Source organism: Camelus dromedarius, chromosome 14 (assembly GCF_036321535.1).
Source record: "Camelus dromedarius isolate mCamDro1 chromosome 14, mCamDro1.pat, whole genome shotgun sequence".
Lineage (NCBI taxonomy): Eukaryota > Metazoa > Chordata > Mammalia > Artiodactyla > Camelidae > Camelus > Camelus dromedarius.
The window spans coordinates 51,329,095-51,350,200 of NC_087449.1; the positions used below are offsets into that span (position 1 = coordinate 51,329,095).

A 21,106-nucleotide genomic window follows, 5' to 3' on the forward strand; every position below is an offset into this window, starting at 1 on the left:
ACGAGTAATCAGTCGCCTCTTCCTAAGAAGCCCTCCCCAAACCCCCTCTCCAAGAGAACCGCACAGAGCCCCTCCCCAAAATGCATTCAGTCGCTGCTCCTCCACGTGCCCACCGTGGTCTGATCTCTGATTGGAGCCCTTTCCCAGCTCACAAGGTTAACGATTAACTCCCCGATTTTGAAAGTCTCCCTGGACTGAACTCCAGAAGTCACGGCGGGACTTATGAGCCCAAGACCTGGTACTGGACATCCACTGAATGCCAAACCAAGGCGGAGGAGCTTCTTTGGAATTCAAAGAAATCACTTAGATGGTTCCTCCAGCTGAGAGAAAAAGGTCCCGCCCCACAGGCGCTTGGGGCTGGGAGCCAACGCACCGCCCCGCGCTGGAAGGCGGACGAACTACAACTCCCAGCGGCCTGCGCGCGCGGCTCCAGTTGTCAGGCGCGGCCGCGGTAGGACTTATATAAACCCCTGCCGGCATACAGCCATCCTTTTTGCCTGCTGCCGTGTGTCGCGTGTCTCAGCTCCTGCGATTCTTGGCCTGCTGCCGTCCACGCCCATACTCCGCCGCACTCGGCCTTAACCTCGCAGCCACCGGCGCCGCATTCGGCGGGGCTGCCTCCTGAGGCTGCGGGATGTTGAGCGCGGCACGGAGGACTGGGCCTGCCGGGGCCGAGGTCGGGAAGGCAACGTTGGCCGCTTGCGCGGTGAGAGCGGCCGCAGCTCGTGAGGGCCGCGCCCTGCTCGCGTCTCGGCCTGGGCGGCCCTGCGCTCTCGGTAGGACAGGTGAGTGGGGCGGTCGGGCGGCCGTCCGTGTTCACGGCAGGTGTGGGGCTGAAGTGGCCTAATTGGGTAGAACACGTGGTGAGGTCAGCCAGACGTTGAATATGCCTGTGACAGTTGCTTTGTCACCTTCGGCAAGTGACTTCCCTACTTTCATCTAAGTTATCTGGCTGCACGACACATGTTAAGTTGGTCACCCTTGTGGGTATAAGGACAGCGTTTTCTGAAAGACGGGGTTACTCAGATTCTATTTTGAGTCCCCACTTAAGTCAATTTCTCCATTGATAGGCGACTTTCAGCAATTAACTTAATTATGTAAATTGAGGTAATGATTAAATGATCCTGTGAAGGTAAAGTGAGACAAAACACCGGCAGATAGTAAAATGGTGATTGAGACCTATAGGATGTCTGTTCTCTCTCTTAGTCTCCAGAATGTCCCAGTAGATGTATTGGTGACACGTCCTGATGCACAGGATTTAGGTGAGTCTGGACAGCTGTTGAGGCTGTTTCATGATCTCGGTTGCCTGTGGCCCTTATCGAAGCTGCAGCTGCTTCCACATAGCTGCTGTGGTCAAAAAGGAGCCCAGAGTGACATTTTTCCTTGACGGTCGCCGTTCTGTTTGCTGTAACTGATCTGCAACATTTCAGGAAAAGACAGCTATTGTACCTGTCATTTCTCAGGTATAGCCAGAGACCCTTATTAAAACTGAAACGTTTCCAGAGGCCATCAGAAATGTTCCACTGGTGGGTTCCTGCATACAGAGTTAACAGAATGAGGCATTTGAGAAGTTGCTTGCAGAAGCCAAGAACCAGCATAGAGGGGCAGATGGGAGTGGGTTAGATATCTGTACTGGGAAAATCCAGCGGCAAGCACCACAGATCTTGGCAGTGCTTTGGGTCATTGCCCTGAAAAGCTTATGACATCAGTACTGGGACCAAAGACCAGTCAGAACCTTGGTTCTGCAAACCAGATGAAGGGAGCAGTAAGATCATTCAGGACAATTGTGTTCTCATCTTAGCTGTGCCAGATGGAGAGTCCAGTATGACTGAAGTTGGTATTTCTGGTGAGTGAAGACTCGTCATGACAGTGATGACAGAGACTAGAGTCCCAGGACCTGGTAGGTTTCTTGTGGAGACTTGATTTGGGAGCTAAGTTGGGTCAGTACAGCATGTTTCCAAGGGCTGTGGCTTGTTGTGGCCATGGGATCTCCAACTGCATGCAAGAGCAACTTGGAGAGACTTTGACAGCGCAGGTCAGCTTATACCTGCAGCTGCCACTCGCCTTTCCTATATTATCTCAGGGCCTGGGTCCAGCTGTTTCCATCAACTTCATGTAGATGGGTGTACTGGATCAACTTTTTGGTTTAGAACTTCACTTCTTTCCTACAGGTTCCCCCCTGGATTTTACCGGCAGTGCCTGATACTAAAAGATACCAGCTTGTTTCTGGAGCTGAATCTCTAGAATAAGGTAAAGTTGGATGTTGAAGATGGCTTGACCCTCCTGTTCCCTTTCCCATCGGATCTGAACACTGGTCTTGGTGGTCGTAAAAGGAGGAATAGTAGTACTGAAGCTGTCCACACAGTGCTAGTATCTGCTCTAGTATGAGGGCTAGTTTCAAACAAGGTTAATTATCTTAGAATTTGTTCCTCTTCCCCTGTAAAATGGGCTAATCTTAGGTTTAAAGGGAGGCTGTATGTGAAAGTCTGGACAGTTGGCATAGTGGTTGCTGACTAGTATTTCTGTATTTGGGAGGGATTGATTGGTAGCTTTCTTGCCTCTTGATTGAGAATGTTTTTTCTGTTAACAGTGAAACTGTCTTCATCTGTGATTTTGGATCTGCAGAGTTGGGTGAGTTGAATGTCCACCTGAAGTTTTATCACTACTATGACCCCTAAACATAGCAAATAGATAAGGCTGTTCAGGTCTGTATGTAAAAGTCTTGTCTTTTTAATACCTCATTTACATCTGGCCTTCCCTGTGTGCTTTGTTGGCCGTTCGTAACCTCAGGACAAATAATGTTTCCAGTGTGGCTTGGTCTGTTAGATCGCTAACCCTAAAGGCTAAAAGCACATTCTGCTGTGAGTGAAATGTAGAAAAGGACAGCCCTGCATTTTACAGCAAAGGGCTGGTTGCTATGAAAGTGCAGTGGTGGCTTGAGCTAACGTGTGATTGTTCTGGGTAACCTCAGACCATGGAGTCTAAACCACATCTCCCTGGGGAGAGTGAGTGGATAGAAACAAAGCAGTTCATTTCAGTCTGACTGGTCCAGGATGAAACCTAATCTGAGTGGACATCTATGGATGATAAATGCGGATATGGGACTGAGACCAGCTCTTAGGAAAATGCCTCGATGGCATTGATTAATTGAGGAAATACTAACACTGGCTTACACTTCCTTTTCAGGGGAGAAACACTATGGGAAGAGACAACAGGCTTTTAAGTGGAAACCATGACTTTTTTTGGCTAATGTTTGTACCTGGCATGTAAGTGACCAATAAACTCCTGCATGTATGTTTGTGTCAGTTTTCTTCATGTCCCTCGAACTGTTGGTTATCCTCTTATCTAAATGATCCAGAGACCCAGAATGAACTATAAAAAAAACTAAAAAATGTTGATCTCTGAGGGGCAATATGATCAAGTCTAAAATTCCAATTATACCTAATTTATTTGCACGTCACAGTAGGAATGTGTAAAACACTAGCATGGAGATCTGGTTTGGTGCTGGTTGACACTTCAAGGTCAGGTTATCTTTCTGAATTACCATCCCTTGTATGTAAGTGGGTTTATACCTGTTAGTGCATTTAGTTAAGAAACAAGTGGGCTTGGTTACACAGGCCTGTCCCTAAAATTATGCAGGCCTTTTGGTCTAGACCAAGCTGGCCCCAACACTTACATGGGGCACGCAACTTCCCCAGTTCTAATAAATTCTACCTAGCCACCAGACTTGAAGCAAATTTGTTGGAGGGAGTACCTGAAAGCAAATAAAACTGCCCAGTTTGGGAGCATGACAGTGGTTACCCATGTACTCTGACCCCAGAGAATGTTAAGGATTTATGTGCGTGTCACCTATGAAGCTGATTCAGTAGCTGTTAAGATCCATTCTGGTTGTTAATCCCAAAATGTCCTTTTCTCCAGTAGTGTAGCTAACCCCCCTACCTGGATAAATGATTATTGTTCAAAGATGAAGATTGAGGTTCCAGTTTATCTCAGAACAACTGGTCCCTTGGTTTTCAAACTCAAATTGTTCAAATGAAGGCAGCAGTGTCGCAGAAATATTCATAATTTCAGGAAATAGTTGACTACTAAAATCTTACAAAACATTTCAAAAAAGGTAGAAGTTCTTGCAAGTGACTTTTAAAAAAGGAGTCTCTTATCTCCTTTACACAGTCTTTCTGGCTTGTCCTTTGTCCTGGCTACATCATGGCAGGGATCTCTGAAGACACTGTGTCCAGAGGCTGCCAGTGACAGTCCATCAGTGCATCATACAGCTCCTCACTCTGCTCCATGAACTCCTTGTTGGCCTCAGTCACATCCAGCTGCGGCATGGGGTCTGGAAGGGAAGCAAAAATTGGTTCAGGGAGTGCAGAGGGGAGAATCACTCAGCAGTCCCAGGAGACTCAGTTCCCTACTCCCTGCCAGAGTTCTCTCCTTCCTCACCAGCTGACAGCACTGCCTTGAAAGGTTTGTGAGGATGAAAATTGGGTGTACAGTTCACATCTGAAAGCATGGGTTTGAACTGGGTCCACTTGTATGCGGATTTTTTGAAGAGTAAATGCTAGTCTTAGAGAATCTACAGTTGGTTGAATCAGGATGTTGAGGAACGAAGGAAAGGTTACATGTGGATTTTCAACCATGTGGTTGGTAGGGGCCCCTAATCCCAAGTTGATAAAGAGCCAGCTGAACTGACAATGTAACGTATAGTCAGTACTCAAAATAATGGTGGCTGTTACACCTCTAGCTGTCACATGACCTGGATTTTCTGGTGTGGTCCTTTCAAATTTGTGCTTAGGAAGTTGATCAAAATTACTAAATCATGAACTAATGGAGTGACTGTCTAATGAAGGAGTTACGGTCAAGTCCTGATGTAAACCTCACTTTCTTGATTGCAAAAGTGGTATTTGTTAAATCATGACAAAATACATGATAGTATTTTTAATAAACCCAGAACAAGTAAACTTCTTAGAAGGGACTATTACAGAGCATTGAAAATGAACCTCAACCACATCCAACTTGGAAGAATTACACAAAATGCTGAGTGAGTGTTGAACGAAAGAAGCAGGCCAGTACATTCAGCACAACTGCATTACAGAAAGCTCAAAAACAGGCAAAACTAAACCATACTGCTCAGGGATGCATATGTATGATAAACCTATAAAGAAAAGGAAGGTTTGTTACTATAAAACAACAGTTTTCTCTAGTAGGGTTGTGGGTTGTGACTAGGGGAAGGAGACTGGCAATATTTTACTTGACCGGAATGAAGGTTTCATGGGCATTTTATAACTACATGTTAAACTACATTTTTTGTCTGTACTTTTCCAAGTGTTTATATTTCACAAAATTCTAAAAATTCCTTAACTACTATGACTGATAACACTTTATATTTTCCTTTTAATCTTGCTGGTTTAAAATGCACGCGCACACCCATTCATGGAAACAATTTAAAATTAACTGGAGAAATTGAAGAAGACCTTAATAAAATACGAACACATCCTTGTACTTGAAGACAAATACAGATGGTCCTCAATTTACGATGGTTCATCTTAAGATTTTTCGACTTTACAACGGTACAAAAGTGATACACATCAGTTAGAAACTGTCTTTGGAATTTTGATGGTTTCCCAGGCTGCGATACGTGGTAACTACACTCAAGTGACACTGGGCGGCAGCAGCTCCCAGCCAGCCACGTGGTCAGGCAGGTAAACAACTGATATCCTTGAACTGCTCCAATTAATGAGATAATCAACGCTAATAAAACAGGGTTTATGTTAGATGATTTTGCTCAACTGTAGGTAAATGCTAACTGATCTGAGCATGTTTAAGCCAGGCTAAGCTATAATGTTCGGTAGGTTAGGTGTATTAAATGAATTTTTGATTTAACGTTATTGTCAACTTATGATGGCTTTATCAGGACATACATACTAAGTCAAGGAAGGTCTGCATTAAGATGGCAATATACTCCCCCAATTAATCTACAGAGTCAATGCAATCCCTATCAAAATCACAGCTGCTTTTTTTTTTTTTTTTTCATAAATCGACAAGCTGATCATAAAATTTATATGGAAATACAAGGGACCCAGAATAGCCAAAACGATCTTCAAAGTTCAAGGACTCACATTTTCCCATCTCAAAACTTACTAAAGCTACAGTAACAGGCTGTGGCAGTAGCCTAAGCACAGACATACAGATCAGTGGAACAAGATTAAGAATCCAGAACTAAACCTATACATTTAGAGTATATTGATATTCAAGAAGGGTACGAAGACAACTCAATTTGTAAAGAATAACCTTTTCAACAAATGGTGCCAGGACAACTGGATAACTACATGCAAAAGAATGAAGTGAGAGCCTACATCACAACTTATACAAAAGTTAACTAAAAATGGATCAAAGTCCTAAATGTAAAACCATAAAACTCTTAGAATCAGCAACTCAACAAAAACAAAAAAACCAAAAACCAAAAAATAAAGAAAAAAAGTCTCTTAGAAGGAAACAGGTATAAACAGGCAATGGTTTCTTAGATATGACACTATGATCCCAAAAGAAAAAATAAGTGGACTTCATATAAATTAAAAACTTTTGTGCTTCAAAGGGTATTATCAAGAAAGTGAAAAGATAATTCATAGAACTGGAGAAGTAATTTCCAAATCATATATCTGATAAGTGACTAGTATACAGAATAGAATATAAAGAATTCTCACAATTCAACAATAAAAAGACAACCCAATTTAAAAATGGGCAAAAGAATAGACATTTCTCCAAACACATGGCCAATAAACATGAATGAAAAGACACTCAACATCATTAACCATCAGGGAAATGCAAATCAAAACCAGAATGAGATACAAACCAGGATGGTTAAAATGTAAAATAGTAACTATTGGTGAGGATACGGAAAGACTGCCAAATGGCTCTGGCTGAGTCTGCTCACCAAGGTCCACCCTTGCTCCTAACTCACAGTGGAACCCTGAGCAGATGAGGTGATGGTCAGCTCCCCATCTGTCAACTAGAGCTCCTGTATCTTGCCCAGCCCACTCCCCAAGGTCACTGCTGTTAGAATCAGAAGACAGCATGTATGTGAAAGTGCTTTAAAATGCTACAAAGCAGAAAGTCTGTTCTTTGCAGGTGATGTTTCTTTAAAGGATATTTGCTTACAGATCACACTTTCCCTGTGACCTCTTGAAGAATAATTCTTAAAATAGATTTTAAACTTTGAGGCTTTTACCTTAAAGTTTTATGTACACAGAAATCAATAATGTCTGATTTTATGACAACTGTTATTTTACTTCTTGAAGACTTAACATCTGTCCAGAAACACGGTGAAAAAAACTTTTAATTGGTTTTTATAGTTTTTCCAAATCTTAGTGAATCCTTTAAGATGTATGAATATCTCATTTGGAAAAACATTTGTCTGAAGGTTAGCAATTCTTTCAGTTTTACTTTTCTTTCTTTTTCTTTAGTTAAATTCAGTAAAAATGATAATAAATACTTTTAATTTAAAAAATTAATGATCGCTATTACTATGTAGCAGAATTGGGGTGATTTTCAGTTTCTTCATAATACTTTACTGTATTTTCCAAATTTTCAATCATAACTGTTACTTGAATGAGAAAAACATGTAATTTAAAACAGATGGAAGGGGGAGGGTATAGCTTAGTGGTAGAGCACATGCCCAGCATGCATAAGGTCCTGGGTTCAATCCCCAGTACTGCCATTAAATAAATAAATAAACAAACCTAATTACCTCCCCCTCCAAAAGAAAAAAAGGAAAAAAATTAAAACATGAAAAATGAATTTTACAAACTGAAAAAAATATAAGGCAATGGTATTTTTGCCACAGACCTATATCCTGGGGTAGAATGCCACACGTCTAGGGAGTGACAGGCTCCCTCCCCTGTTAGCGAAACCCCCCACCCCAGGCTCTTTGGGAGCTGCACTTCCACCTCAGGTGACACATCTTACTGTAATGATGTGTGAACTGAGTGAAGGGACTTCTTTCTTACCTTCTAATGCATCATCTCCAACTTCTTCATATGTCTGCCAAGAGACCAGAGAGGTGCGTGAGAAGCATAGTGAAATCCCGGCCCGTGACTAAGATGGTGTTTTGTTTTGTTTTGTTGGTGGTGGGGGAGATAATTAGGTTTATTTATTTCAATTGAACCCAGGACCTCGTCCGTGCTAAAGCACGCGCTTTACCACTGAGCTATACCCTCCCCCCAAAGATGGTGTACTTTGAACAAGAGGAACTAGGTTGCTTCATCTTTCCCCCAGTTTTTCCTGAAGCCCAAGCTCCCGTCCTTACCCATCCCTTCCTGGAGAATGACTCAGGTCTCTACAGGATGATGTAACCCAAGAGGGCCAGACTGGCCAGATCACAGTTACCTGCATGGTGCTCTGCGTATAGCCATACTGGGGGTAACTATAGCTGTAGCTGCCTGTGTTCTGGTCGTAGCCCCACTGGGCATAGTAGTTCTGGTACTGCTGGTAGTACTGGTTGTAGCTGTAACTGTACATCTGACTATATTCCACTGGCTTCACACGACTCCTTAAATGAAGACAGAAAAGTCAACAAACAAATGTAAGCAAACATTTCCATAACACTATGTGACCTGAGACTGTTTTAAGTGCTTTAAGCAGATTAACTCAGTTAATCCCCACAATACTGCTATGCAGTAACTATACCATTATTCCTATTTTACAGATGAGGAAAGTGAGGTACAGAGAGGTTACATAATTTGTCCAAAGTCACATAGCTAACAAGAGATTCAAATCCAGGCAGTCTGGTCCCAGAGTCCAGCTTTAAAGACAAGAGCTTTCAATCATTAGGTTTGTCTCTCTAATCAAACCTTGTCAGTGCTGACTTCTCCCATTCTCAAGATCTTGGGGGGCTGTTTTTCTGCCAGCCACAAAGGCTCAGGTGAACATGGCCTGGAGAATCTGGATTTAGGATGATCTAAGAAGCATTTCAAACTACAAAATATCTAATCACCTCTTCTCCTCAAAAAAAGGGGGGGAAAAAAGCAGCATTCCAGTAGACTGGAGCTGTAGTCATAGCGACCATTTATGGAGTAGGTACTTGGGACTTGTGCCCATTGTTTTTCATACATGGTGTCTTATTTTAAGTTCTGTACGACCCTATGATAGAGCTATTATTTATTATTCCCATTATACAGATAAGAACACTGAACTTCTCTGAAAGGTTAAGTGATTTACCCAAGACCACAGCTACAACCAGAACCAATTTTAACTCCAGGGCTCACACTCCCACCACCCCATACACACTGCCCCGGCACTGACAGACTCAAGACAGCTTGCCAGTGTCCCACATCCTGCCTTCACCAATTAAGGCTGAGGCCCAGGGTCAGTAGAAAGCTTTCTTATCCGATTGTACAGTGATCCCAGCCACTGCTAACCAAAACCAGAATGTCAAGCTTGCAAAGGATCTACTGCTTTCAAAAACATAAAGAATCAGGTGTGGTGAGCTCTTCCCAAATTCCTCATGAGTTCAATGTCTGCTTGGTGAGCAGGACTCAGAACAGTCAGAGAGACTCCACATCTGACTGCGTTCGCATCACCTCCCAATTGGGTGGCTCGATGAAGTCTGATGGCAGATTCCCTCTCCCCGGCCAGCACGAGGCTGGAAACTGCTAATGTTCGTTTCCATGACTCCACCTCCACGTGTCCAAGGAGTCTGTCCCCCTCCTGATATGTTCAGGCCACTGAAGGTACATTTCTCTTCTGCTTCTCCACACTCAGCTCCTACAGTCTAACTCTCAAAGGGGACTCTTACTTTATCAGCCTCAATTCCTAGTGCTTGAGGGCACCTCCCCAGAGGCAGGCATCAAATACTGATGACAATGTTCAGTGAAGAAACAAATATAACAGAATATAACCTCCCTGCAGAAAGGACTTTGTTTCTTATTTACAGCTATAATTTCAAAGTCCAGGACAGGGCCTGCAGAGTCATAGGAACTCAGTTATCATTGACTGAACAATGGTGACACATCAGAAACAGCCGTAACAGTCAACAACAGAGGCTGCTAGACAGAATATACAATCAAAAGAACATCCTGCAGCTGTTAAAAAATATTATAATGATGACAGCTGTTCAACTAGATGGCAAAGTGAGTGTGTACACTGAGTAAGCTGGGAGGAGAGAAGAATAAGCACTGTTATTATAATCAAAAATGAATAAAGAAATGAATCTACCACATGTTAACTGATCCACGTGAAGTGTGTGCGTGTCCATGCCCATGTCTATATCTACATCTATACATCACAGAAGTTTATGGAGAAGCTTGGAAAGGAACTCAGAACTTTTAATTAGTCATCTTAGGGTAATGAGGAAATTTCTCTCTTCTAAATGTTTTCTTTATAATGTTCTTATACATATAATAGAGTTGAGAACAAACAACATTTGGAGGGGGAGGAAGTACTCAGGCTGTATTAAACATGGGTTAAACTGTGAAGATCCTCCAAATCTTTTGCTGTTTTAAAAACCAAGATCAGTTGGAAGTCCTGCCCTAAGAGTGCAGCCACTCCTCTACTTGTAACAGGCAGTTTCTCAGTCTTTGCAAAATTGACTGTTGGGGGTGGCAGCAGGTCATTCTTTGTCATGGGGAATGTCCTGTGCACTGTAAGATGTTCAGTCGCATCCCTGGCCTCTACTCACTAGATGCCAGTCGTAGCCCTCCCCCAAGTTGTGACAACTAAAACTGTCTCCAGGTGCTGCTAATGTCCCCTGCTGAGAACCATTGCTTGGGCCAAAGAATGGAAGATTCTGTGCAAAGAAAGGCTGTCTTACATCTGAGTGAAAAACCTGCTTGGTGTTGTAAGGGACGGAGGGTTTTCGGCCTAGTGTGACAGGTAACAGTGATGTATTAATATTCTATTGTGGAGTGCATCATTAGAAAACTCAGTGTAACAAAAACCCAGGACATTTTTGGAAATTCTGTTTTCTAGCAACTTTGTGTGAATTTTTATACAAGCACTGTTTTATGAGTTATATTAAAATAGAAAAATAGAAAAAAATATGGAAAAAAAATTCCGTTCTGTTTGGAGCATTAATTCTTAGCCATTCCCATAGCAGGTGACATTCATAGGAGGTTTGTAGGTTTCACTGATATAAATAAGGCTAAAACTGGATGTAATTTTTGTCTGCTCAGTTCTTATGAATTCCGTGGATAAATTTTTAACAGCGGCACTACTGGGCAAAGAGCAGAGACAGTAACTGTGTGTAGCCAGACTGCTTTTCCAGCATTGCTACCAGTGACGTCTGAATGTATCTGCTTTCCCCAGTTAGAGCTCTCTCCTCAACCAGAAACTTCTGGAGGGGCAAGGTTATATTAGTTCCTCCCTAACACCCAGCACACAGCCTGGCAAATATCAGGCACTCATTATTTGCAGCCTGAACTGAATCTCCTGGCAGCCTCCCATTCAGCACATAGGCGATACCCTGATTATCAACAACAGACGAGGCGCATGCAGGTGGGGGTCGGTCCAGAGGCCTCTGCTCCCCAGCAGCGCAGGACTCACGCTTTAGGGATCGCCACACTCAGCCGCACTGGTTTAGACCCCAGGCCTACTGCTCCCTGGCACTCTGTCAGGGCTCGCTTCTGTTCCAGTTCATCTGTGAATTTCACAAAACCATAGCCCCTGCAGGGGGAAAAATAAACAACCCACACTATTTAGAACACAAATGTGATGAAGGTAAAGTCTAAGACTGGGAAAGGGGCTGAGAAGGGAGAGTCCATCAAATGACGTGTGAGAGCCCCATCAGTGGAGGGGTGCCACAGAGCTACCCTAGATTCAGGCACACGAGGATCCTGAGATCTGTAGGAACCCCAACTTTCACCAGTCTCCTCCATACTGTCTTGATGGGGCTTTTTCCCAAATAGTAGCTTCCCTCCCATCTACCGGCAAGTACTAGTAGGAGCAGTAGTAGTAACAGTCACAGAAGGTCAGTCAGCAAATATTTACCAAGTCTGCCCTGTGTGCCAGGTGTTACACCTGGCCCTGGGACTCAGCAATCACAAGCAGACGAGGTTCTGTTCTCCTGAACTCACATTCTACTTGGGGGATAAATGAATGATGGCTAACACTCAATGAGCACTTATTTCATCTGTGCTGAGCATCTTTCCATGGTTAACTCACCGAACTATCCCACAGCTTGATGAAGGGGGTACCCACATTTTAGTGAAGACAGAATCAAAGTTCAGAGGTTTACTAACTTGCCCAAAGTCATAGTGGAAGCAGGATTCAAATTCAAAGCCCAAGATCATAACTACAACTCAGATCAAGAATGACCCTCTCGTGAGGTCTTTCTACTTTTGAAGTAACAATAATAAATAAAAGAGGAAACACCTAAAAAGCATTTCCTGTTGCTTTATTTATATTACGTCACTTAATCCTTATGCTGCCCCCTGAGAGACACAGATACTACTGATCGGTCCCATTTCACAGATGAGGAAACAGGGTCAGAGGTTCAGTTACTCGTCTGCGGCATAAGCCCTGGGCAGCACTGAAGCTGGGATTCACACCAGGCAGTTTGGCTCCAAAGCCTGTGCCCTTAACCACCGTGCAGCATGGCCTCACTACACCATCTCCTTTTCTGGGAAAAATGCTGCAACCAACAGGGTAGGCATCAATCAACAACAGGTAAGGCCTTACTTAGACACGCCTGTCTGGTCCAAAACCACCTTGCCTCCCCGACAGGAGGGGTAGACCTTGACAAAGAATTCATACAGCATGCCATCATCCACATCTGGGGTCAGGTCCCCCACAAAGAGGGAGTACTCGGGGCTAAGAAGAGAAAGCGAAATTCAGAGACAAAGAACAAAACTTTTGCTCTTAGCCCATTCTAGTAAATCTTTTCTAGGTCTTCTTAGAGAACAACCTCTGATGCGTCCTAATTTGTTTCACTTGGCAGTCCTGGCAGAAGAGTTATGGAAGGAGTCCCCTGTCCCAAATCCCTCACCCCCTGAATAAAGCCTGTCTAGCTTCAAGTATTACAGGAGTGCAGATGGAGGGCAGGGCTAGAAGTGCTCAAAGGATAAAACCAGATATTCTGTCTATTTTTAATTCAAATGGTGAAAGACAGAGAGAATAACTGGACCTTCTCTCCTAAAGATGAGCTAAAATGAAATCTCTCAACTTTGAGGACAGAGGTCAGTAACTTCACAGAAACTTTACTATCTGGCACTTCTGTGAAGTGCCAGATAGTAAATATTTTAGGCTTTGTGGGGACACCTGTGGCCTCTGTCACATGCACTCTACCACCATGCACCCTCCCCCCAGAATATTATTCTTTTTAATTTTTATTTTGTGTGGAAGTAGACTATGTCGAATATTGTAATATGTCAATGAACACTCTTGATGTTAATCTTTATACACATCCACGAATAAGTTCTGAAAAGTAGAATGACAAGTTCAATGGCCACAAATCTATCTAAAGCCTTTGATACATTGTTTTAAACCTTTCAAAAAGCGATCTTAAATGCTAAATCAATTTATGTTGCTACAACAGGTCAGTTCTTACCTAATAAAACACCAGTACTGTGGGCAGTAACAGGGCTGGGGGAGGGACCAAATATAGAGAAGACATGGGCCTTGACAAGAAGCATCCTGGGAAGGGTCCACCAATGGGGGTGGGGGATGTCATCCTTCAGAAGGGAGGTAAAATGGGGCCAAACTCAGCTCCCCATCTCCCTCTTTGGGAATGACAGGCACAGTGACACATCTTGTCTCTATCTAGACATTTCCTGGGGCTTGAAGCTAACTTAGGGCTACTCTGTACTTACCTGTTGTCTGGTTGTTTCCCATAAGTGGCATAGTTCAGTTTAAAACGTTTTGCCTGGAAATTTAAAAACAAACAAACTAAAACAGAGAAAGGTGTTTCAAGAGTCAAACAATATTTGAGAAAAACTGAAATAAATTACCTTGGCCAAAACATCTCCCCCTTTCTAAGCCTCAGCTTTTTCTCCTGTATAAAATGAGGGGGTTGCACGGATGACCGCTAAGGGCACTGCCAGCTCCATGGTTCTATGAGCCCAGGTGTGCCAGCGCGGTGCAGCTGTAAGCTAAGTAACTGTGGGAAGAGCAGAATGTAACTCTCTTGAAACGTGTCCTTACTGCTGCCAGCCTGTTCTACTTTCTCAATCAAGCAAGCGGTCTAGATTTTCAAGTCTTCCGTTAAGGGAGGCAGCGGTGCAGAGTGGAAAGGGCATGGATTTTAGAGGCAACCAATCTTCAGTTTGCATCCTGGCTCTGCCACTACCTGTGTTGCCTTGGGCAAGTTATTCCATTTCCCTGAGCTTCAGTTTCCTGGTCTGTCAAAGATAACAATGCCTACTGTTCAGCGTTGTGATAGGATTAAATACAGTAAGTATACAGTAGGGACTCAATAAATGACAGTTATCAATGACAATAAAAATGGCAACATCATGATTATCTAAATGTCCTTACAGGTGTGGCTCCTGGAAGGGGTTTCCCATTGATTTTATGCAAACACTTCTCAGCTGTGGCCAAATCTGCGAATTCTACAAAGCAGTAGCCAGCTGGGATCCTGGAAAGAACAGAAAGAGTAAACTGTTAAAGATGTGATATCTATGTCTTTTCGCATTAGAGTTCCCTCCGGATATATAACCAGAAATGGGATTGCTGGATCATATGCTAAGTTTATTTTTAGTTCTTTGAGGAATCTCCATACTGTTTTCCATAATGGCTGCACTACATTTCCACCAGCAGTGTAGGAGAGTTTCCTTTTCTCTACACCCTCTCCAGCATTTATTGTTCATGGAATTTTGAATGATGGCCATTCTGACTGGTATGAGGTGATACCTCACTGTAGTTCTGATTTGCATTACTCTGATAATTAGTGATACTAAACATTTTTTCATGTCTATTGGCCATTCCTATGTCTTCATTGGAGAAATACTTGTTTAGGTCTTCTGCCCATTTTTGGATTGGGTTGTTTGTTTTTTTATTAAGTTGTATGAGCTGTTTATATATTCTGGAAATTACTGACTGTACTTCAGTTAAAAAAAAAAAAAAGATGTGCTATCCAGATGGGAGACTGAGTCTGGGCCTGAAGGGAAGAAAAAATGTTTTCCTAATCAGACCCTGTACTGTTTTTGCTCCCTGCCATAATCCAGTTCAGAATTTACAAACCTGAGTATAAGGACTGCCAATTTAGGCCAGTCCCAGACTCATTTATTTATGTGTTGTATCACCTACGAAGTACTTTTGCCAAAAATGTTTAATGCAATCCAATGAAACCTTTAAATCTAATGTCCAGTTTTCAGGAAATATTAGGAACAAAATAAGTAAACCACCACCACAAGGAAACAAATAAATCCAGAAAGCAGGACCAGAATCCAGAATGTAGAACCTTGTATGAAACAATTAATCTTACCTCTTTAAAAAGTCAATGTTGTGGGGAGTGTATAGCTCAAGTGGTAGAGTGTGTGTTTGGCATGCACAGGGTGCTGGGTTCAATTCCCAGTACCTCCTCCAAAAATAAATACATACATACATACATACATACTCTAATTATCTGCCCTCCACCAAAAAAAGCTAAATAAATAAAGTCATCTAGAAAATGTAAAGAAAAACAAATTTTAAAAAAAGTCACTGTTAAGAGAAAAGAAAGAAGTGGGCTTTTCTACATTAAAAAAAGAACAAAAAAACTAAATGCAATGGAGAATCTGATCTCTGGATCCTAATTCATTAAAAAACAAATAAAAGCTATAAAAATACTCTGGGGAGAATTATAAAAATTTAAATGTAGACTGGCCATTGTGTGATATTAGGGAATCATTGTTAATTCTGTTAGTGTGATATGAGCATTGTGGTTGTGTAACAGAATGTCCAGGGATTGGCAATGTAAGCTCAAATATTTAGCGGTGAAATGTCTCAATGCCTGTAATTTACTTTCATGGTTCAGGAAAGAGAAAGTATCTACCTACCTAAATCTATCTTTATTGACAGACAGGTAAGGAAAATATGGCAACATGTTACCAATTTTTGAAATTAGGTGGTAGCTCTATGAGAGTTCATTATGCTATTCTTTGAAGATTTGTTTTAAATTTTTCATAATTAAAAAGGTTTTTTGATCACCTTTCACAGGCCAGGCTGATACAGAGTTAAAGAATGTGGTTCCTATGCTTAAGAAACTTACAATCTAGTTGGACAAAGTAAACCCATAGGCCTTACCTAACTGGGGGATGTCTGTGCGATTCCTGGTGTTCTATTTTTTAAAGCATCACTGAGAAACATGAGTAGGAGGAAGTGGCTAAACCCTGACATCCTTTCCTACTTAAGAGATTTACACTGAAAACATTTAATTTTCCTTAACATCAGCCTTAAAGCTATCACCAGTAAAATAAACCAGTTTTCTGGAAATACAATATTCAGTGCAGATAACCCTACAGACACCCAGCCAAGAAGGTACAGGCAAGGGCAGTACCCAAGCCCAAGGATCTCAGAAGACAGTCTAAGAGCTCCATAAGTGTTTGCTGATGCTTAGAGGAATGGCTGGCCATTCTGTGCCTTCTGTCTTGTGTGTGCTAGAACCTTACGGCTCACAGATGTAAAGACCACCACCAGTAAGAGCTGAGCATTACTGAGCCAAACACCGTGCTGGCCACCTCACCTGCACCGGCTCATCTACTCCTCATGGAACTCTATGAGGGAATGAAACTATCCCTCCCACTCAGGTATGGAGACCGAGACCTAGGATTTTACAAGATGCCTTAACCCACACAGCTGGTGTGTGCCGAAGCTCGAAGCTGGGACTTGAATTCAGGGTAGTCTGACCACATTCTTTCCGCAATACTTTACTATGAAAACTTCCAAATATAAAAACTGAAGGAATTGTACAGCAAACACCATATATATGTACATACACACACACACACAGCCTACCCTTCAATTAACACTTTTTAGATATATGCATTTCCATGTTTATTGTAGTTCACAATAGTCAAGACATTCTATTAACACTTTATCAGCCTTATTTTATCACATAGCTATTCATCTATCCATGCCTCCACCCATTTGTCATTCTTATTTTCTGATACATTTTGAAGTTGCGGATATTGGTGTACTTCCCTCAATTACTTTAACATGCTTATTAACGAGAGTTCAATAACTATTTTTTTTCCCTTTTAAGGTTAAATTTACATGCAATGAAATGTACAAATTCTTCCAGAGGCTGAGTTATTTCCATCACAGATTAATTTTGTGTATTTTAGAATTTTAAATAAATGGAATCATATATTAACACCTCTTTCACTTAGCACCATGCCTTTAAGATTCATTCATGTTGTCACTATATTAGCAGTATGTCTCTTTTTATTGCTAAGTTATTCTATTGTATGAATATACCAATATTTATTTATCTGTGAATACCTGGGTTGCAGTTTTGGGCCATTGTCCAAATGCGTTACGCACATTCTTTTTCAAGACCTTTTCTTTGGTAGATGCATGTTTCCATTTCTCTTGGGTAAATACCTAGGACTAGACTTGCTGGCCCATATGGGAAATGTATATGAGAAATTGCGAGACACTTGCTCCAAGGGGCTGTACCATTTTATAATCCCACCAGTGATGAATGACAGATGTGGCTGCTCCACATGTGATGCATTCTTTTTTTTTAATCTTTGTTGAATTTTTAAAATTGTGGTTAAATATACATAACACAAAAATGTGTCATTTTAACCATTTTAAGTGTACAGTTCTATTAAGTACATTCACACTGTTGTGCAACCAATGACTGCATTCTTAAACACTTTGCTCTATTGCATATTATTCTTCCTTGTGTCTTTTCTTATTCCCCTATCTTCTCTGTTCTTGGTTTTTAATTTACATTTATTTATTTTACAGTATTCTTATAACCCACTTCAAAGTCTTTGTCACACAAGGCAGAATGTAAATGTAATATGTCTGTAACTGCCATCATTAAGACGCAGCTAGAGTTTAGTAATCAAGTGCAGGAAACAATAATTCCAATTCTTATTTCAATTAAGATGAAAACGTGAGAACCTATGTCAGTGTTTTAAAAAGTATAACGTATTACAGAAAGTATTTTCACACCAGTAGCTGATGTGAAACCAGTAGGGTTTTCCATCTACAAGAACAAGAGGAAAAATATTTAGGCCAGCATGATCTACTAGTCAGAAAATCTGTCCCTGGGTACAGGGGTTCTGAATATACAAAGTACCTGTTCACCACACACCCAGAGTTGGCCATATATTGCATCTCTCATCTCTATTTTTCAACTATTTGACATTGTAGCAAGCTGCTTTAGTACTTGGCACAGAGTAGATGCTTCGTAAACACTGTCAAATTGATAAAGGAATCCTGTTATTTCTAACTAGGAAACCTAAGACCTTAAAAAAGAGAAATAAGAAACTGGAGGCAACAGAGCACCACTAGCTGAAAATATACTCTGCATTTTGCTGTTTACATATTTATTGTCTCATTCCACTAGACTGTAGTAAATTCCACGAGGGGACAGACTGGCTTGTTTCAGTCATGTACCTCAGAGATCTAGAACAGTGGCACATAGTCCTGTCCCCATAGCATTAAGGGCACTCATGAGCTTTGAGAAAAGACCTGAATTAGAGTCCTGGCTTCCCAATTAAAAGCTGTGTAACTTTAAAAGTTATTAAGCTTCTCTAATAATAGTACTTAGCTCAGAGGTTTTTGTGATTTTAAAGTGCTTATTACCTAGTAAATCATAATGTTTTTATACTATATGCCAGGCAACTGCTCTAAATGCTGAATTCGAATTAACTCGCATTTAATCTTGACCAGAACTCTATGAGGCAGGCGCAATTATTATCTCCATTTTTATAGTCAAGGTGAAGGAGAGAGGTTAAGTAACTTGCCTGGTTAAGGTTACACAGCAGACAGAGCTTTCAAACCCAGACTGGCTTCAGAGTCCAGTCCTTAAGCAATATGCTATATTTCCTCTCAGTAAACCCCCAAATGTTAGTTTATATCATTATAATAACGGTTACTAGGGGTGAGAAGCTCTGACTACTATGTTTACCTTCTCCTGAATGACACTTGCAGCACGATTTATTAAGGGAGAAGTGAGAGGATGGAAGGAGAGAACATACCCAGTGAGGCGGTTTCGGATAATTTTGACGCTCATCACGGTCTCCCCCATGGTGGCAAAGGCTCTGGAGATGAAGTTCTCATCCATGTAGGGCTCCAGCTGCGTAAATACAAGAGCAGAGCAGCTCAGGCCAGCATCCAGGCTCCTCATTCCTGGATCCGGGGCCCCTCCTGGTCAGCCCAGGGTCGGCGGCACGCTGCGGGCCGGAGTGGTGTGGGGGTGAAGAATTTCCATCTGCCGAGTGATCTGAAGCCCAACTTCTGCTTCTCAATCCCTTGCCTTCCTTCTTTTCAAATTTGCTCCTTTTAGGGAGCCTTCCTCATGGACTCAGGAACTCCATCCCTTCAGTCCTGGAACCAAGGCGCCCTTCAATCTTTGGGATTCTTCCCATTCTATCCGCCCAAAGAACCTCCCTTTCCCGTCTGTGAACCCGAGCGGGGCCCCACGACGCATCCCCCTCAGACTCAGCCCCTTCACCTAGATGCTGGAGCTCGCTTTGGCGTCTCCTGAAAGAACTCCCCTCCCCATTCACTTCCACTCTTTTGGTATCCCAGGAACGCCCCCGTCCCGTCCCTTTCTTCTCATGACACTAAAATTCCTCCTCCGCAGACCAGGGCGGCCGTGCTCACTCACGTCACCCATCCATAGGCTGGCCGCCATGCCCGAAGCCCCGCCAGGCCTTTGCCGGCCACCCTGGCGGGCGCGGTGGCTAGTCAGCGGGGCCGGGACCTCCACGGAGCATGCGCCTCCGACGCTTTCTGCGCACGCTCCGCAACTCGGCGCCCAGGGCCGCGCCTGCGTGCCGCTCAGGATTTTTCCGGATCCCCGAGGGCGGGACTCAGACGGGAGCCAGCAGGGTGGGGCGGGGCAGGCGCCGCCTCGCGCTGGACCTTGGGTGGCGCGGCTGATAGGCTTTCTCAAGTTTCTGACTTTATTTAAACACACACGTACATATAAAATTAGAAAAGTAGTATATGCTCATTGTAGAAAATTGCAAATATAAGCACATTTTAAAAAAAAGTGAAAGATCCCCTTTGGGAGCCTGAACGATCCAGTTTCACTGTGTGCCCTCGAGCAGTTTACTGACTGACCGGTCCATCCCAGCCACCCCTTCACCCCGCGTTTCCCAGTTTGCAAGGCTTATGTGTGATTTCTGTTGAAGCTGGAATGGGGTTCTTCCATCATTCCCGTGTATAGCCTTAGGACGCGGGGAGGGGAGGGTTAAAGGGAGAGTAAATTCTATCACCTCAACTAATCAGTCCCCAAGCCTTGTTACTCTTTCATGCATCCCATCTCCTTACACGGGCCCAAACCTCCAGGAGCTCTAGTCAGTCCCAGAACAGTGACCTGCCATCGAAGGCCCTCAGTAAACACGATTTGATGATTAGATAACACAGACGGTTTGACTTCCTAGTCCGGGTGTCCCTGTTTGATGCCCATTTCTCAGAATGTGAAGCTTCCCTAGGTGATTGTCATCTCCAACAGTGAAGCCCCTCCCAAATGCTTGAGGATCTGTTTCCTGGGCTCCCTTTGCACTAATGGGCCACTAATGCCCTTCCTTTTCAGTTTACACATCCCAAGCTTGGGGTCTTGGGCCCCAAAGTCAACCACTCATGGTCTAAGATCCGACCATGGTCTTGAGATCCAACCATGAAGTGCCAAATTTCCAGCTTTATCCCATCCACTGCAGTAGTGGTGTATGGTTAGGTGTTTTGGCTATAGACTTGAACAAAAGGGAGCCCAAATCCCAGTCCCCTTTAATTATTTTGGCAAGTTATTTAAACTCTCTGAGTTTAAATGTGGGTAATAGCAGTGCTTACCTCATACCATGTTTGTTGTGAGGAGAAAATGTGAAGTTGGGAAAGCACTTGGCCCAAAGCCTGGCATCCAGTAAGTTGTCCAACATGGCAGTTGAAGGCATTCAAGTTATAACTGAGAACAATTTACTTAGTACTATTTGCCAGCCTGTGTGCTTTGCTCTTT

At 42.7% G+C, this 21,106-nt stretch overlaps 1 protein-coding gene, 1 long non-coding RNA gene and 4 other non-coding genes across 8 annotated transcripts; 5 read left to right on the top strand and 1 right to left on the bottom strand.

Annotated features, from left to right (window-relative positions):
• The first annotated feature begins 482 nt into the window (after positions 1–482).
• Positions 483–3,294, top strand: LOC105090384 (uncharacterized). 2 transcript variants are annotated; one of them, XR_837253.3, is made up of 6 exons: positions 483–785; positions 1,207–1,262; positions 1,802–1,900; positions 2,172–2,250; positions 2,591–2,631; positions 3,187–3,294. It is a non-coding gene; the product is annotated as an uncharacterized LOC105090384 (long non-coding RNA). The 2 variants fall into 2 exon arrangements; XR_010383911.1 differs by having other exon boundaries at positions 483–776.
• LOC116157029 (small nucleolar RNA SNORA16B/SNORA16A family) lies at positions 1,308–1,442 on the top strand. Its single transcript, XR_004140991.1, has one exon. It is a non-coding gene; the product is annotated as a small nucleolar RNA SNORA16B/SNORA16A family (small nucleolar RNA).
• On the top strand, positions 1,948–2,077 carry LOC116157040 (small nucleolar RNA SNORA44). The gene has a single exon (XR_004141002.1). It is a non-coding gene; the product is annotated as a small nucleolar RNA SNORA44 (small nucleolar RNA).
• LOC116156982 (small nucleolar RNA SNORA61) lies at positions 2,278–2,407 on the top strand. The gene has a single exon (XR_004140947.1). It is a non-coding gene; the product is annotated as a small nucleolar RNA SNORA61 (small nucleolar RNA).
• LOC116156991 (small nucleolar RNA SNORD99) lies at positions 3,043–3,116 on the top strand. The gene has a single exon (XR_004140956.1). It is a non-coding gene; the product is annotated as a small nucleolar RNA SNORD99 (small nucleolar RNA).
• Positions 3,295–3,965: 671 nt separating the features above from the next.
• TRNAU1AP (tRNA selenocysteine 1 associated protein 1) lies at positions 3,966–19,885 on the bottom strand. 2 transcript variants are annotated; one of them, XM_031464501.2, is made up of 9 exons: positions 19,757–19,884; positions 19,125–19,222; positions 14,464–14,563; positions 13,800–13,852; positions 12,670–12,801; positions 11,536–11,655; positions 8,383–8,545; positions 8,004–8,037; positions 3,966–4,333 (listed from the first exon to the last, which is right to left on the bottom strand). In XM_031464501.2, the coding sequence occupies exons 1-9, from the start codon at positions 19,781–19,783 to the stop codon at positions 4,197–4,199; spliced, it is 864 nt and encodes a 287-aa protein (XP_031320361.1). In that variant the 5' UTR covers positions 19,784–19,884; the 3' UTR covers positions 3,966–4,196. The 2 variants fall into 2 exon arrangements, with proteins under 2 accessions (XP_031320361.1, XP_064349940.1); XM_064493870.1 differs by lacking the exon at positions 11,536–11,655 and having other exon boundaries at positions 19,757–19,885.
• Between the last annotated feature and the right edge of the window lie 1,221 nt (positions 19,886–21,106).